At 52.6% G+C, this 18,654-nt stretch overlaps 1 protein-coding gene across 1 annotated transcript in view; it reads right to left on the bottom strand.

Moving 5' to 3' along the window:
* Nucleotides 1–18,654, bottom strand: part of VAC14 (VAC14 component of PIKFYVE complex) — a 102,544-nt gene that overhangs the window by 28,504 nt on the left and 55,386 nt on the right. Inside the window, exon 14 of the mRNA XM_007074897.3 lies at nucleotides 11,533–11,665. Within this exon, the coding sequence (XP_007074959.2) occupies nucleotides 11,533–11,665 (133 nt within the window). The remainder of the gene's footprint in view (nucleotides 1–11,532; nucleotides 11,666–18,654) is intronic.

Here is an 18,654-nt window from a genome sequence, read left to right as displayed (position 1 = left end):
CGAGAGACAGCACCACAGGGAAACGCTGAGTTCCTGGACCTTGCTGCTCTCCGCCTCTGTCTGGTCACACACACCCTTGCTCGTTTTGGTGCCTGTGACCTGGGTTCCTGCCTCCTGCCCCTCAGGGCGCTGAGCTAGGTGAGTGCTTCCTGACTCTGGGCTGCAGCTGGCCTGGCTGCGCCAGAAGCCCCTGGGATCCAGCTGGGTGGCAGGAGGGAGGGTGGTCAGGAATCTCTGTTTTGACAAAACACAAGCAGGCTGGACTAGGTGGGCTCCAAGACCCCGTCCGGAGCTAAGAAATGATACCTTGGGTTTTAGGTGGCTTTTATTCCAGCTCACTGGGAATGCTTAACAAACATCAACCAGAAACAGGCAGCTTCATGGTTAGTTTTTATGAGCTCCTAATCCCCTAAAAAAGCACCACAAAACAAAAAAGATGCCAACTGTGAAGAAAAACTGATCCCCTGAACGACATTAAAAAACTTCTATTTTTCATGAAACGCTATTAAAAGAACAAAAGGCATGCCACGGAGCAGGGGAAGACAACCGTAGTGTATACACTGAGAAAGACTTGACTCCAGAATATATAAAGAACTTTTACAAATCAATAAGAAAAGCACCAAAAACCCAATGGGGAAAGGACTCGAACAGGCTCATTGCAAAAGGGGAAACCCAAAAGACCAATTAGTGATGAGAAGTTCTTCACTAGTCTTCAGGGAAACGCAGATTAAAACCACAGGTGAGGCCACCGCACACCTACCAGAATGGCTAACAGCAAAGACCGACCAGACCAAGTGTCGGTGAGGAGGCGGGCCACCCAGGCTCTCATACACGGCTGAGCGGTAACTGATGCGGCCACCTCAGAAACATCTACTAAAGCTAAACGTGTATGGGCTCTGAACCAGCAGTTCTTAGGTATGTATCTAACTACGAGAAATGTACCCATATGTTCACGTAACACTACCAGACCGAAAATAATCCAAGTGCCCATCAGTAACAGAATGGGTAAATGAATCGTGGCATACTCTCCAGAAACGTGAACTACTGCACATCTAACACAGAAGAATGTCACAAACACAAAGTGGGTCAGAAGAAGCCACCCTTCGTAAGAGTACAAGTTGTGTGATTCCACTTCTATCAAGTTCAAAACCAGGTAAAACGACCCTATGGTGTGAGAAGTCAGGACAGCGGCTACTCTGGGGAGAGGGAGAGGGGCCGTAACCGAGAGGAGACACGAAAGGGACCTCTGGGTGCCAGAAAGGCACCACTTCTTGACCTGAGTTCTCATTACATGGGTGTAGACAATCAGCGAAAATTAACTGAGTGGAAGTACACCTGTAATTTGTGCACTTTGAGACAGTATGTTGTTCTACAATGAAAAATTTACATTAAACAAGGCATCACAGGGGGCACCTGGGTGGCTCAGTCGATTGGGCACCCCACTCTTGATTGTGGTTCAGGTCACGATCTCACAGTTTTTGAGGTCAAGCCCTGCGTGGGGCTCTGTGCTGGCAGTGTGCTGCTTGGGATTTTCTGTCTCCCTCTCTCTCTGCCCCGTGTGCACAAGCTCTCTCTCAAAGCTAAATAAACTTTATAAAAACTACAAAAAAAAAAAAAAAAAAGGAAGAGGGTTTTGCCAAAGAGATGGCAAAACAAGTAGAAAAAGCAGAAGACAGAACTCCTGGCGACAGAGCAGTTTCCGAGACATGTTCTCCTCTGAAGCCACGTGAAGGGTTGTTCTTCCTTCATGAGGAAGGGACTGGACCTGCAGAGAGCTGTGCCCATCCGTGGCGTGAGTTTACTGACGACAAGGCTGAGGGTGAAATGGACGCAGGAGTGCCATTACAGACCAAGGCAGCAGCTCTTTGGGGGAGCCAAACAAGGAGGTTCAGATGTCCCCAAGTTCAGGAAGCCTGTCCTGTGTGAGAACCAGAGCTGGGGCACGTGGTGCCCTTTCTAAGGAAGTGGAGAAAGATGCAAAACACCGGAAAGAAGCTTCTGAGGGGACAGAGGGGCATGGCTCAAAACATTACGGGACGCTCAGCAGGGGCCTGGAGAAAAGACTCTGGAGTGCACCTGAAATCCATCCCAGCTGAGTTTGAGAGAGAGAGGCCTGGGGACGGTGCAAGCAGCTGTGATGAACCAGAAGGTAGAACAAGTAATCTTGGAGGAAGGAGGGGGTGAGACACATCCTCTTGAGCAAGTCAAAACGGAGATTTAGGCCCAGAAAGACACTCACTGTCCAAGTGCCAGGCAGTTCCAATGAGATTATGTCATCTAAATATAGACCGGAAGTAGGCCAGGATAATGGACGAGCAGGAGTCTGGAGGGCTGGGGCCCAGAAGGAAGACAGGAAAGGACATGCAGATTTACTCGGCGTTTCACTTCTGCATGGGAGATGCCAGCGAGCCAGATGAGAGCCCTGGCAGAGGACGCAGAGGCCACATCAGGAGGGGTCCCGGTGGGGGATTTTCTGTGGGTTAACAACGCTGGGGGAAAGGGAGACGTCACGAGAGAGCACAGCTTCATTCCACTGAGGGCTGAGGAAAAGCAGAGTCGAGACTGGAAACTGGGCAGTTTTCCCAAATGGCCTCCACCACCCAACCTGGAAGACAGCCAAGACACTCAGCTCTGGGGTCTCTGAACGGCTACACAGCAGCCCCACGGTGCATGTCCCAGGACTTGGGGTGAGGGTGTTCCTGGGAGTTGAAGCTGCAAACTTTTTAAAAAAATTTTTGAGAGAGAGAGTGAGAGAGCGAGCACATGCAAGTGGGGAGAGGGGCAGAGGGAGAGAGGGAGAGATCTCAAGCAAGCTCCATGTTCAACGTGGAGCCCGATGTAGGGCTCAATCCCATGACCCTGGGATCGTGAGCTGAGCTGAAATCAAGAGTCGGATGCTCAACAGACTGAGCCACCCAGGCACCCCAGAAGCTGCAAACTTTTAAAGGAAGTGCCATTATCCACTTCAGATCCTAAGAACCTCTTTAGTGGCTATGAAAGCCTGGGTTACAAAGCACATGTCCCTGTGGACTGTATGTACTTCACATGGGCTTGTGCTCACCTTCTGAGGCTGAATTTAGCGCCAAGTTTCTCCCAGGCCAGGGTCTCCCGAGGTGGAACCACTGAACGTGCTAAGAGACAGGAACTCTCCTTCCATGTGGAAGTGCAGCTAGTCTGGGTGGCCTTTCACAAACTGCCCACGAGAGAAACCTTCCGTGTATTTTACTGAACAGAGGGACAGGGTGTGTGTGTGTGTTCTTCATGGCTACCTGCTGAAGGAAACCACTTGTGGGGAGAGAGGGGAGGACCCACACAGAGACCCTGGAGGAAACCCGAGCTGAAATGATACCAGGATAAAGGAAAGAGCTTCCTGAGAAGCATTCTACAAAGAATGAACAGGACACACTCAAGAACTGCTGCTCTAGAAAGAGTTCAGAAGCGCTTTCAAAACCAAGGACACCCCTTTGTCTGTCCTGGCTCAGATGCAGCCCTGGTGGAAGGAGGCAGGAGGATGGAAAGGACTGCTAGGGGCCAATTCCTGCCACTATTTTGTTAAGATGTGACATTATCGTACCCATCAGCTACTTGCTAATTAACTAAGCTGTCTGACTTACCAAGGTCAAAACTTTGTTACTTTCCTGGCATCCTTAGGTAAAGTATAAACAGATCCAGAGAGTACTGCCGATTCCATTCGGAAACAACCTCTCAAGCTTCAGAAGGAAATTCATTATCAAGTTCTCAGCCACTGACAACAGTTCTTGACAGTCACCCCCCAGCCCGGCTGGCTGCCTGAGCCATGGACTGGGAACCTGGTGCTTCTCAGGTGTGTAGACTACAAGAAGGTGGTTTTTAATTTTAATTAAAATTTTTATTTGAGGGGGAGGGAGAGAGAGAGAGAAAATCTTAAGCAAGTTTCATGCTCAACGCAGAGCCCGACACGGGGCTTGATCCCACAACCCTGGGATCATGACCTGAGCTGAAATCAAGAGTCGCATGCTGGGGCGCCTGGGTGGCTCAGTCGGTTAAGTGTCCGACTTCAACTCAGATCATGATCTCATGGTTTGAGTTCAAGCCCTGTGTCGGTCTCTGTGCTGACAGCTCAGAGCCTGGAGCCTGCTTCAGATTCTGTGTCTCCCGCTCTCTGCCCCTGCCCCGCTCTCATTCTTTCTTTCTCAAAAATAAATAAAAACAAACAAACAAACAAAAGAGTTGAATGCTCAACTGACTGAGCCACCCAGGTGCCCCAAGAAAGTGCTTAAAAAATTTTTTTTTTTAATGTTTTATTTATTTTTGAGACAGAGACAGAGCATGAACGGGGGAGGGTCAGAGAGAGGGAGACACAGAATCCGAAACAGGCTCCAGGCTGTGAGCTGTCAGCACGGAGCCCGACGCGGGGCTCGATCTCACGGACCGCGAGATCATGACCTGAGCCGAAGTCGGCCGCCCAGCTGACTGAGCCACCCAGGCGCCCCTAAGAAAGTGCTTTTAATCTGAGGCTGGGAAGAACCCAGCAAGTGCCAGCACCCACACAATGAGGAGTCCAAGGTATTGCCGTGTGATGGGCACAGAATGAGCTTTCCCACTAGTCTGTTCCTGAGTCCTCAACCCCTTTACGGGTGATTCTAGATGCAAGGTGAATGGCTGGCTCCGTGGGAGGAGGGCTGCTTGGGTCACATGGCCTCCCCCTGCTAAGTTCACCTCTAACTTCCCACAAGCTCTGCTAAAGCAAGCGGACCCTTGAAACATGGAGACACTTCCTGTGAAGCTCCCTAGGCCTCAGCTCACACTGAGCAGGGCTCCCTCTGGCCAGCACTTCCTCTCCTCCCCCACCACTCCCAGTAGGACCTAATTAATCCCAGCCTGGCCTAACGAGGCCCACCACATGTGGTTTCCATTTTCCAGAAGAAAATACATACTTCTTACAGGGAGCACCACTGTGTGTGACAGTGGGCCTGACAGGAACAGTGTGGAGACTGCCTGGAGGAGGCAGAGCAAAGCCACTGGCCGGCCTCCAGGTCCCCAGCCCTCCAGGGCAGCCCCGGGTCACACATGGTTCTGTGAGGTGCTGGGATGCAGCACTTTCCACGGGTTAGGAGACAGTGGAAATAGACCAGGTTGGGCTCTCTGGACTGGCTGAATTTTGCCCTTCCCAAAGACATCTTTGGATTTTACCTCTGAGGGCAGACTTTTTTCCTCTCCAACTCTGGCATGTCAGATTGTGCTTCCCTGCCAGTCACGTTCTCTCAGCTGTCTCCAGTTAGATCAAAGCCAAGAGCTGGTTGTGCAATACAGCTTCTGCCACACACTCCCTTCGCTATCCTCTGTCTCAACAAAAGCGCCCCAGCCCCCTGGTCTCTAGGGAAGAATGACTGTGGAAACCTCTGGAAGATTTACACAGGAGCTGGGCAGACTTACTTAAGGTCAGCAAGAAAAGAAGCTCTGAGAGGGAAAAAATTCCTTGGAAGAATTCTTCCAGCCCTGTTCAACGTCCTGCCTCCTTCCTCTCGGCTGGGGACCTAATCAATATGGCTTCAAACTAATAAAAGATCAGATTCCACCCGCATTCTGGGTAGGTGCATCAGGGTCCCTTCCAGCAGACAGACTTAGGTTGGCACAGGTTTGTCAAGGCGATTTCTTTTTATTTGGAGCAAAGGAGTGCATTCCATTAAAGGGGAGAGTGGAAGAAAGCGAGCAGGCCTCACAGAAGCGCTCTCCCACGGGCTAGGGGCCAGAGGCAAAGTGTGATTTCCTAACATGCCATGTGAACCAAGGATCTGGGGCTTGCCACTTTACCCAGATTCTTCTTTCATTAGCATCGGCACAATGGGCTCTGGAGGGCCTGGCCAATGCCCCCTGGCACGTCAAGTGGCACGTAGGAAGATGGTTAAGGGGGTTGCCCGATGCCAAGGAGCTCCAGAGGCTGGGAAGGCTTGGGAGGACACAGAGAGTGAGAAGGTGAGCTGGGTGGGGAGGGTGAGCCCATGTGGGCTGCCCCAGCCACGTTGGTGATGTGGCTCCAGCCCAGGGCCCGTCTCACTGGTGGACCACACGAGGACAGCAAAGTGGAATTTCCCAATTACAGCATGAAACAAAGCTTCTTCTCTTGAGGCCCTTCCCTGATGCAATTAAAAACAAGTCCAGTCTCCAGTGGCTTCCTAGGCCCTGGGTTCCCACCACCCATCTCAGCGGCCAATCTTCCCCTGCCCCTGCCCACAAACACAGGGCTCTTATGCGAACCTGGAGGAGGGAGGGTAGGGCAAGGGCAGGATTAGCTGGGGTACATCTTAGGGACTGTGCTTGCTGAACTGGAGAGGTGAGAGGAAGGCCAGAATGAACTAGAAGCCTTATCTCAGGGCTTCTCTGGGTTAGGGTCTCATGGAAGAAGACTCATGACTGCTTCCTGCCTCCCACTTGGGCCCCTGGTCCATCCCCTTCAAATGTCTCATCTTAGGGGCACCCGTCTCCCCAGAAAGGGTGCTCAGGACCTCATCCACCATCAGCTGGGCTGGTTGGGGTTGGAGCCTTTGAGTTCCCAGCAGGCACTTGTTAAAAAGCAAGCATTCTCTGTCAAGTCCTCTCTGCGAGGCGGCAGGGAGGAAGAGGAGGGGGGAAGCACAGTTGGCTAAGCCAAAAGATGGCTGGCCAGAGGGCCATCTTGGCCGGCAGAGTGGAGCGTCCTGAGACTCGCTCACTTCCCAGCACAGAAGCAGGCCTTGTAAAGATCACAGCTGTTGGATTCTGCTGCAGTTCATATCACAGTTTATCAAAGGGGCTGCGTTTTCTCCCTCCTCTCCTTTTCTACTGAGTATAAGTGGCGCGGTTCATGGGAAAACAAGCCCTGCGCTTGTTCTGCTGCGGCGGCTTGGGGGGTGGGAAGGGGCCGGAGGAGGGAAATGTACACGAACACCTACTTGGGGCAGAGTTGTTTTAACGGGACCGGGGCCGGGCTGCTGGTGGGTGCTCGTGGTGCCGGGGCCCTAGGCCTGGCGTGCCAGGGCCAGCTCTCGGCACAGAAGGTTCCATTATTTCACCCTCTCTGGGGTCTGATTTCCCGTTCTCCCAGACCACCATGGGAGGCAGAGGCTGTGTCATGAGGAGGAACAAGAGCCCCCGTTTATCAGGTTGTGCTGAGAGGCGTAGCACGCATGGTCTCGTGTCACCCTCTCCGCAAAACGGCAAGGCAGGCACTGTAGAAATAGGTCACACAGCCCCAGACTGGAGGAACTGGGACTCGAACCCAAGTCTCTTTGACTCCAGAAGTTCCAGTCTCTACCTGACTCCCAAGGACCTGTGGGAGGCCCATCTGCCCCATTTCTGTGAAGTCCAGGGATGGGGGACAGGTGTGGGCAGGGCTGGGGGATGCCCAGAACCCTCTGGCACCCTCGCCCCATGTGCCCTCTTCCCTCCTTTCAACTCCTGCAGCTACGAGAAGGGCCAGGGCCCAGAGCAGGTCTCAGCGAGTCTAGCTGAGATGAGGCTTTGGAGCCACTGGCTCCCCCAAGTTCAACACGTGTCTAAAATGTTATGTCCACCAGATAACAAGGCCACATGGACACAGAGGATGTCCAACTTGCTCAGGGGCCCGGCGGGAGTTCAGGGGCCCACCCCCACCCCCTTGGGCAGGTACAGCCTGGGAAAGCCACGGGGGGAGAGGAAACACTCCAGGGTCCCGAGGGAAATCACGCATCTTCCTCGACAACAAGATGCCCACCAGATGTCTGTCTTCAACAGCTCTGGGTGCTTCTGTCCTACGGACAGCAAGCACTCCTGCTCCCTGAGCTAAATGCGCTACTGCACAAACAATGGCTTTCAACTTGTCCGTCAGAAGAGTCTCTTCCTCTCTCTCTCTTTGCCTAACACCTGAAGGAAAGGGTTAAATCATTGTGTGTTTCTTATCAGGCCTGTGGGTTCATCTCAGCAGTCTGCATGGACCATCATTATGCTCCTCTTTAAAGCCGTCAGCAAAAAATAAGGAAATGAAACGAGAAGTAGACAGGCAGGCTGACGCTCCCGACAGCTGGTCCCCAGCAACCTTCGCTGAAGGCTCTCACTCCCTGTCTGATCACAGGAAGGAGGAGGACAGCACATGTCTTCAAGTCCTCCTCCATGTCTGATGCGTGCCGTGTGCACCCTGAGAACCTGGGCTGGGGGGCTGGGACTGTGGCCCGGGCTGGTCAGTGGTGGCCTGGCCGGCGGGCTTAGCAGGCAGCAGGTCCAGAGAGCTGGCACTACCCAGAGGAAGCAGGTGCTGGTGCTGCTTCTGGGGGGACGGCAGGCTGGACAAACGAAGCAAAGGACTGGGAGGGATAAGTGTGAGGGGCCCAGCCATAAGGATCCCTCCATCCCAGCCCACTGGGTTCCCGTGCTAGTGCCAAGGGCTAGAAGACCTCAGGCTGTGTGGTGTAGCAGTGAGGCACGGCCTGGGGCCAGGCTCGGTGCCCAGTGAAGCCCTGGTGGGGTCCACGAGGGGTGTGAGCCCCGGAACAGACAGCCAGGCTGGACATACTAAGCCCTCAGGAGGATGAGGAAGGAGAGCCCACAGGCCCAGAGGACCCTCTAAGGAGCTGGGCTCCAGGTGGTCCCAGCCCACAGGCTGTACAGGGCCCCTCAAGGTACCTGGCCCTGCACTCTCTCACAGAAGGGATAAAGTGGTGGGTGCAGAATTAGCGGAGAGCAAAGGTCTGCAGCGTGGCTCCCACCAAGCCTGGCAGGCATGTGGCTTCCTCAGTTCCCTTCTACAAAATGAGGATTCCCATCAGCCCAGGCTGCTAGGGAGACACTAGACAAAGCAAGTGAGGCCTCACTACCCTAGCGGCTGTAAGTGGAACATGGTGTTGGCCACCAGGTCACCAGCTTCTCAGAGCCTAGGGCTCCCGAGCGGGTGGGGAGAACACGCACGTGTGCCCACGGTGCCCACACTTCTGCCTGGTGCTGTCTGGGGATGCTGCTTACTGCTCTGAGCTCCTTCTCTCCGAGCCCCTGATGGAGTGTGTGAGGCTGGTAGAGGATGGAAAAACCCATTACAGTCCAGTTCTCCAGGGGGAGGCTAGTTACAATTGCTTCTTCAAAGGCCTCTCTCTCTGCTGGTTCTTGAAAGGCTTCCAGGCAAGGAGGGCTCATCAAGAGAACTGACACGTCTGTAATTTGGAAAACCATATAAAGTAAACTGTCACTCCTGTGGGGCTAGACCATCGCTTTCCTGGTGGGGGGTCTCCTGTACCACTTCTAATCTCCACTTCAATCCCACCGACTGTCCAACTTGATGTGAAGAAAAGCTGTGCAAATCTTCTTCTGGCCAATCAGGATAAGAATCCAATCTGTCCCTCCGTAACTGTGGTTCTCACCCGGGATGATTTTGTTACCCAGGGGGCACCTGGCAATGTCTGGAAACATTTCTGATCGTCCCAGCTGGGAGGGCGGGGGTGCTGCGGACATGAGTGGGCAGGGGCGGGGGGTGCTGCCCTAGATCCCACAGCAGGACAGCCCCCAATGCCAACGGCGCTGAGCTTGAAAAACCCTGCTCTATACGACCTCAGAAAAGCACGAGGGCAGTGACAGACTTCCACCACTACAGGGATACCTTTTGGTGGTCTGGACCATCAGAAGCCCCTTCCTCCCAACGGGCAGAAACTTTATGGTCCTGCTGTTGGTCCTTCTGGCCAGGCAGGCCTGCCCCCTCCTGCAGCTCAGTCTTTTGCCTCGTGCCCTCAAATCACCCTCAGCCCTCGAGCTAGGGCCCTGGCAGGCAGTGTGGAATGAAGTGGCCAGGGGCCTGCTCCTGGCATTTCCCTCCCTCAGCTTTCCTGGTGGCTGGGCAGGCTCCTGGCAGACCCCTGCGGGGCCTCATCTCCCCTCAGTGCCTCCTGCCACCCCCTTTCACTTCTTCCCACCTCTCAGGTCCTTCTTCTCAGCCTCCTCTCCTGGCTTCTCCTTCTCTCCCCAACCATTACACACTGGAGCTCCCTAGGGCTCAGTGGCCTCAGGCCCTTTCCCTTCCGCCTCTGCCCCTCTTACCACTGACCGTTCTTATTCCCTAAGAAGGAAAGCCCCACAAGGACGGAACCATCTAGGGTGGTACTCTGCAGAGTCAGTATTCAGTAAATATCTTGTGAGTGAATGAATGAATGACCATGTTATCAACTTCTGGATTTGTATCTTGGCCATAGGTCCCTCTTTTGAGAGTCAGGTATAGCAACCTGCTTCTTCATCCTCCTTTGATGTCACCAAAGCAATTTAAACTCAAACACGGGACCCTCCTTCCTCCCTGCTCGTCCTCCAGAGCTCCCCTCTCAGGGACTGCCACTACCAGCCACTCCGTGCTCACACGAGAGTCCTGGGTGTCATTCCCAACACCCTGTCCCCTCAGGCCCTCAGGTAATCGGTCACTAATGATACTTCTTACGAATTACAGAATGCCGCTGCTTCTTCCCATCCCTCTACCAAGCAGTCACCATCTCCCACTTGGACAACAGCCTCCCATCTGGTCTCCCGCACATCCGCCTTGCTCTCTCCACCCACCCCTGAAACACAAATCTGGTCACACTGTCCCCCTAATCCCAGCCCTTTCAGTGGCTCCCCCTACCCCCCAGCCTCTGGGTGAGGTCCCCAACCCTTGGTGTGTCCAGCAAGGCTGGGCCCCTCTCCCCCTTGCCCTCTGGATCACAGCAAGATGAACTCTCCACGCTTTTTGATTTGAGGGCTCTGTTCAGGCTGGACCCTCTGCTGGCAATCTCCCTTCAGCCCCTGGACCCCGCAGGTGGCCTCAGGCGCCTTCCCGACTCCATGGACCACACTGGTTCAGTTTCCTGAGCATCCTGGACAGCTTCAGTACCCAGCACCCCAGCTGCTTATTTCATGGGTCAGGATGAGACCCTTTGGTGACTTAACAGGCAGCCAGCCAAGGCTGAGAACTACAGCCGTAGAGCATCTGAGGCCACTCAGACTACTCCAGAAAACCACTCCGCCTGGCTTTGTTGGGAAGCCTGGAGAAATTCGTGCCCCACCTAGATTTTGGTGACCTGACAGTGAATCTTCTGGTGACCTGGCTCCTTGGAGCCGATGGGGAGGCCAAGGGCCAGACTCAGTCATGCTGCTGCTGCTGGGAGTTCTAGAGGCCTAGAAAGGACTGTCCAGGACAAGGCTCGCACGACTCAAGAACCCAGTTCTGCCTGGCCAAACCCCATGCTGGCAGCTGGGCACCTGAGTACAGCCCCGTTTCATGTTCCATCTGGCTCACCTACTTTCTCCCCCAAAGACTCCAAACAAGGGCGCTTAATGAGAGGACATTTAACCTCAGGGGAAAAGCGTCTCAATAAGTGAAAACCTCATTTGGGCGAGAAACGGCGACACTGACCTGTCTCGTGTTGGCAGCACCAGCCACCCGGTGTGAGGGAGGCTTGTTTCTTCAAGAACAAACGCAAAGGAAAAGGAGGGAAGAGAAGTGAAAGAGAAAATGCTGGCTCCGCCCTTTCGCAAGGGTGTGACATGAAAAACCGTGGCTGTGCGAGGAAGAGAAGGCACACAGAGCCTAACCTGATGATGAAAGCACCTCGGACCTCCAGGAGCTTGCGTTCGCTGCTGAACCTCTTGAGAAGGTTGATCATGAACTTATAAAAGTAGGAGTTCATGGTAGGGGTGGAAGGAGAACATTCTAAGCCTTTGGTACCTGCAGAGAAAGGGACAGAGCCGGGATTTACTCTATGTGTCCACAGGGTGACGGGACCCCCACAGATCATAAACAATTGTAAATGCCAAAAAAGGCGGTGGTGGGGTCTGTGTGTAACAAGGTGATGGAAAAATCTTTAATCAAAGTCCTCGGGTTAATGGCAAAAAGGCAAGGGCTATACAAGTATGTATAAGCAAATACAACTTTGCTTACTGCACAAATACCCATTTACCTGTCCACCTCTCCAGCCAACCCCCAATTACTTACTGAACACCTTCTATCTGTAAGACCCACTGGTATGCGTGCTAGTTTTTTTTTTTTTTTCTTAGAAAACAAACCTGTACCTATTATTTCAGTAAATAAAACACACTTGGGCTTCATTTTGGCTCGTTAAGGACACATGACAAGCGAAAGAGAAAAAAGGGGTGAAAGAGGCACACGACACCAAAAGTCAACAAAACTCACACTCCTTTCCCAACAGTGCTCACGAAAAGGTATACGACGCGCACACCTGTTGGATCGAAGACAGCACACACTGACAAAATGTTACCAAGGGCTTCAATCTTCACTCAGTGTTTTCAAATCTGTCATTTTTCTTCTTTGGGCCAAGATGCTCGTTTAGACTAGTACTCTAAAGTCTAAAGACTTTCAAAGCGCAGAGCTGTCTTCAGAACCAGAAGCACATTCGGGGTATCCCTCTGATATGTATCCCAGCTGAGAATACACTAAGGACCAGATTCAGCCCCTCTCCCAGATCCAGCCCAGCATAGCCCCCTCCCAGATCCAGCCCAGCCCAGCTCCCCTCCGCAAGGTATCCGGCATGGAAGGGTAAGAGCAGGGCTGATGGAATGCCTGGCTGATCCCCGTGTAGTATATTCATACAGCTATGGGATTTCCTCGTCTTTCTTTTGTAACAACACTGCTGGGAAGAGGTGTTAGAGACAGTAGGAATCCTCATCCCCCCTGCCCAAGGCACTAACAGGACATTTAAACACAGACACATAGACACACACACCAGCTTAACAGATACAATCCACACATCATAAAGCTCATCCTTGTAAAGTGTACAATTCAGTGGCTTCCAGTATATTCATAAAATTGCGCATTGATCACCACTAATTCCAAAACATTTTCATCACCCCAAAAAGAAATCTCGCACCCACTAGCTGTCACTCCCCATTCTTCCCTCCACCAGCTACTGCCAATCATTAATCTACTTTGTCTCAATGGACTTGCCTATTCTGGACATTTTGTATCAAAGGAATCATACAGTATGTGGCTTCTTCCACTTGGCATAATAGTTAATTAAGGTTCACCCATGTTGTAGTCTGTGTCCACTCTGTATTCATTTTTTGTGGCTGAATAATCTGCCATTGTATGGATATACCACATTTTATCCATTCATCAGTTGCTGGATGTTTGGTTGCTTCCACTTTTTAGCTATTAAGAATAATGCTACAGGACACCTGGTCGGCTCGGTCAGTAGAGCATGAGACTCTTGATCTTGGGGTCATGACTTCAAGTCCTACATTGGGTGTAGAGCTTACTTAATTAAAAAAAGAGAGAATAATGCTGCTATGAACATTCATGTATAAGTTTTTGTGTGTACAGGTTTTCATTTCTTTTGGCTATATACCCACGAGTGGAATTTCTGAATCCTATGGTGCCTCTATGTGTAAGTTCTAAGGAACTGCCCGACTGCTCTCCACAGTGCTGCACCGTTTTGCATTCCCACCAGCAGGGTGTGAGGTTCCAATTTTCCCACATCCTTGCCAACACTTGTTATTACCTGTCTTTTGATTATAGCCATCCTAGTGGAGGGGAAGGTCATAAAGATTTACTGGTATGCTTCTTTCTAAAAGTTGTTTTTTCAAAAACATAGCTCTTACATTTAGGTCTCTATTTTAATTTTTGTATATGGTGTGAAGAAGTAGTCTGAATTCTTTTGCATGTAGATGGATCTCCAACTGTCCCAGTATAACATGATATCGGCTTTCTTTTTTAGATGCTTTGTTTTTTTTTTAAGGTTTATTTGAGAGAGAGAGAGAGAGAGAGAGAGAGAGAGAGAGAGAGAGGCAGAGAAAGAGGAAAGAGAGCACCCCAAGCAGGCTCCTTGCTATCAGTGCAGAGCCCCACGCAGGGCTTGATCTCACAAACTGTGAGATCATGACCTGAGCTGAAATCAAGAGAGTTGGACGCTTGACTGACCGAGCCACCCAGGTGCCCCTAGATGCTTTATTTTTTTTATATTGTATTTTTGTCTAGCTTTATTGAGGTAACATTAACGTATAACATTATATAAGTTTAAGGTGCACAATGTATTGTTTTTATACATGTATACATTGCAAAATGATTACCATTGAGCTGTGGAGTTAGCCAATATCTTCATTTGTTTTTTCTTTGTTCATCTGTCCATTGTTTTTTGTGGTGAGAACATTTACAATCTACTCTCTTAGCATTTTCCAAGTATAGTCTTTTTAAGTATAGTCTTACTAATTATAATCACTGCTTTTATGTTAGATGCCCAGAACTTATTAACCTCTAACGGGAAGTTTGTACCCTTTGACCAACATCTCCCCAACATGGCATCTTAAGAGCCAACCAGCAGTTACCATTTACTGAGGACTTACTATGTGCCACGCATATCTAAAACCTTTACGCACAGTATCTAATTTAATCCTCAAATCAATACTTGAAAATATGTGCTATTATTATTCTCATCATATATGTGGAGAAGCTGTGAATTAGGCTGAGGATTAGCCAAAGACACAGAGCCGGTGAGTGGTGGTCTCTGAGCCCAGGCAGCTGGTCTTCAGGGCCCATGTTCCCAACAGCTACACAGGCCGCCCACTCCTGGTGCCTGGGGAGGTTTGGGGTTAGTGAGTTAGGAAGCAGGAGGCAGAAGAACGGAGCTAAGACCCTGCCAATACTGAGGACACAGAGACAATGATACTGTCTGGAGAAAGCACCTGGCCGCCGCCCTCTGGGAACTCAGGGACGACACTGGGGGAAGCAGAGTGGCCGACAGAGACATCGGGGCCATCACTTTCCAGGCTGGCCTCTCTTTGGCTCTAAAGCCCTGACTTCCTCCCCAGACCAGGGAGAGGGTGGCCACACGCCTGCATAAAACAGGGAACCGAGCTTGGCTGTGTCAGGGGCATCTCCTCCCAGAAACATCAGCCCCAAGCACAAAACATGAATGTGTGGAACCATCCACAGTACCAGAAGCAAGCCCTACATGGGAGCCCCAGGGGCTGACTTCATTAGATGCCAGTGGTCAGAAGAAGCAGTAAAACCCTCCTTTCAGTAGTTTTTTGCTCAACTCAGACTTCCCTTACGTCCTTGAGTGCTCCTGGTGGGGAAGTGGCTGGGAACTAGAAAAGGTGCCTTTTTGTTTCACTTCTCCCAGCTGTGAATCAATCTGTGAGCATTCCTTACCAGGAGTCACGCCTTCAAACTACTGTCCTCTCTCCTGAGAACCTCTACACAGCCCCCTTGAACTGCGTGCAAGGGGCGAGCCTGGAGTAAGAAGGCCAGTTCAAGGGCAGGCCTCACTGAACTTGATGTTTGCAGGGTTTTGCTCTGGGTCCCTGCCCGGAACAGCCTGGCCTGGGAGGTCCTGAGTGACTCTGGAATGGCAAACAGTCTCTGCTCCCTGGCCCAGTGGGGCTGTTTGCAGAATCAAGTGTCACATTCTTACAGATTGAGTTACCCTGGGCCCAGCTGGGGCTGATCTCTGAAGAGGTGGCTGCAGATACAGCTGTTAAAGTACCTCCTCCCTGTCCCCACACTGCCCACGGTGGCCTGGCTGCATACCCCCAACACTGGCGGTGTGTGTGGACTGGAACCTTCTCCTGGGTGCTCATTTGTGATGGCTCCCTGTATCCCTGTCGGCTTGTTTCTGTATACGTACCCTCCAACCTACATCATTTCCAGGCTTAGGACCATTTGGGTTCCAAAAGACAAAGGGAACCAAACAGGGAGTGATCATAAATACTCCCTGATGCGGGGCTACAGTCTCCATTTCCAAGGGGCCCGGTATCTCGGGCAGGCGGAAACATCAAGCATAGTGTTTTAGAGCAAGGCTTGGGAATCCATTAGACCCGGTTCAGATCAGATGTCCACCGCTTACTAGCGGCACAGGTTGGGGGAAGTCTCTTATCCTAAGCCTCGGTTTCTTCATCTATAAAGTGGGGGCATTAAGAGCCCCTATTCCTTCAGGCAAAAATTTATTTATTTATTTATTTATTTATTTATTTATTTATTTATTTATTTAAGTTTTACTAAGTAATCCTTATGCCCAAGGTGGGGCTTGAACTCACTACCCTGAGATCAAGAGTTGCATGCTCCACCAACTGAGTCAGCCAGGCACCCCCAATAAGAGCCCTTATTAAATGAGACAACACATTGAATGTACTGGGACCGGGACCTGCCACACAGCCTGTGCCCAATGAACGGGGGCTGCTGCTATTCGCAAACACGCCATGACTCTGACAGAGCACTGCAAGGGGCAACCTGTTCCCATTCTCTGGGTCTTGGAATGGATGACTGAGGGCTGGGGGACAGTCTGGAAAGTCTCTGAGTGAAGAGATTTCAGATCTGGGACACGTTCACAGTGCTCTGCTGGGAGGCAGGGAGGCTGTGAGGAGAAGAGGGTATGATTATCTGTGACTCCCCCATCCCTGGCCCCACATTCGGGGAGGCAGATCTGCCCGTCTCTCCGCTGATGGCTGGCCTAAGACAGCAAAAGGAAAGGCTTGGGGCTGCTCTGAACACATTCCTGGTCTTCTCAGCCAAAGCCCCCTCTGGGCCACACAATCAACTCTCAATGTCCAGGCCTGCACGTGGCCCCTGGCGCCGAGGCCCTTAGTGGGAGGGAGGAGGAGGGCAGAGTGACATCTGGGAGAAGCCACGGCAAGTGACTCACATTCTCACAGTAGTGGTTGCTGGGAAAACTTCCACAGCTCAGCCCTCCCAGTGCTCCCAACTGTTTAAAGGCTACAAAGAGCAAACTGAGTGGGGGGCCGGGAGCCTGCCTGCGACCCAGACCAGGCTTATGGGAGTGTCAGGGAGCTACTGGGGCCCGGCCTGCTGGGGCCTGCAGCTGTTGGGGTAGGGAATTTTGTTCCTCAGGCTCCCACCCACCAGAATGGACTCTCTCGAGGAGGAGCCTCTGCAGGACTGGGCTGGGAGCCTCAGAAAGCTCACTGCAATCCTGGCCCAACTGTATAGAAATGGCAGGTCCGGGCAGGAGAGGCAGCCCTTCCTGAGTGGGCTGGTCAGGGACGGGGAGCAGCTTAGTGCTCACCGCGGACAGGGTGAGGACCTACTCGGTCTCCTCCTGCCTCCGTTTCCCACCGGCCCACCACTTTTCTGACTAACCAGCCCCTCAGGCCCGGCTGGCCTGAGTCAGAACCTGAGAGATGTTCTCAGGCAGGGCTGCAGAGGGAGGAGGAGGTGGGGCGGCGAGTCAGCAAACTCATGCCGGGAGTGTGACTACACGGATGATGGGCCTCTCTCAATGGAACGAATTTCTGCCCAACTGCAGCCTGTTTCTCCCCGTGGGAGTGCAAAGTGCCTCGCTGGCCATTTCTGTCCACCTCCGGCCCTCCATCACCTCACTCTCGACAGCTGGGCAGGGAATCGGCTTCTTTTCTCAATAGCTCTGATAAAAGCCAGCTCTGCCGGGCTCTCCTGCAGAGTGGGGCCCCAGGGCCGGGTGCTCTTGCAGAGTGGAGCCCTGGGCTCAGGGCTTCCTTTAGGAAGGGGCAGAGCCTGGACAGGACCCCAGCACCTGATTCCGGGCAGGCCCTCCAACACTGTGCTTGGGGGAGGTGCTGGGACGCCAGGCCTGGGACGCTTTTGCTCGGGTGGCATTGACGAACGCAGTCTTCCAGGCCCACCAAAATGGGGTGTGAGCTGGGGCCCAGGAAGGGGGGTGGCTGGGAACGACCTGGCCTTGGGTCTCAGGAGAGTCACACTCTTCGAGGGGCCAAGGAGAGCGGGGTTTCCATTCCCCGATCCTGCCAAGGACCAGCCCCTCAGCTGAACGCCGCCCGCCTCGAATTTCTGGTTTGAAGTCTGGAGAAGTGGGCTCTGGCAGGAAGTTCACGTGACTGCTGGCTGGCTGTGGGGCAGACAGATGCTTTCGGGAGCGCTCTGTATACAAAACCGGGCTGGTGGGGTGGGCGGCCAGGGAGCCAGCCATGCAGATGTTGCTAAGTGAAACCTGATGTGGCGACATGAGAATCTGCAGAACGTCTCACAAACAACCTTCCCTGGGATGTTTTAGATTGAGTTTTGTGGCTATGACGCGAAGGAGCCTCACATGTCAGGATAAAAATAGCTCTGGCCTCAATAGGCAATGTGAGTTACAGTTCAACAAAACCAGATGCGAAAACCTTAGTGGCCCAGCCCAGACCCAGCAGGGTCCCTGCTCAGCTCCCCACCCTCTCAGCCCCTTTCCTCTCCCTCTGTGGGTTGGGGCCCAAGTGCTCGGTCAGTCCCTCGCGTGGGCATCTCGATCCGCCACCCAGAGAGCATAGAGGAAAGGCCAGGGGCCCAGGGCAGATCCAGGGCTGGTTCCTGTCTGTGAACTTCACAGGGATGAGGAGACTAGCACAGTGCCTGGCACAAGAATTGCTCTGAGGAGGGGGCTGCATGACCGGGAGGCTGGCATGGAACCCAGGGACGCAGGTGGGGAAGGGGCAGCTTCCCCCACAGAACCAAGGGGCCAGAAGAAAGGGAGGCCAACGCCTGTGATACAGGGGGGTCTTAGGAGGCATGGAGTCTGCTGAATCGCACGGCCCAAACCCCTCAGCTGCATGGATGAAAGGGTGGCTGAGATGCTGCAGCCGCGGCACCCATGGGACTTGATCCAAGAGGCAGTCAGTCACTCTTTTCTCCAAGCCGGCCCAGCTGAGGCTGGGGAGCCCTCTGCCCCCGGCAGCAGCCCAAATCTGGGAGACTTTCCGGCTGCCTGGTTCAGA

Source organism: Panthera tigris, chromosome E2 (assembly GCF_018350195.1).
Source record: "Panthera tigris isolate Pti1 chromosome E2, P.tigris_Pti1_mat1.1, whole genome shotgun sequence".
In the NCBI taxonomy this organism is placed as follows: domain Eukaryota; kingdom Metazoa; phylum Chordata; class Mammalia; order Carnivora; family Felidae; genus Panthera; species Panthera tigris.
The sequence above is the reverse complement of the archived record's forward strand: the minus strand, read 5'-3'. Positions and strand labels throughout refer to the sequence as shown.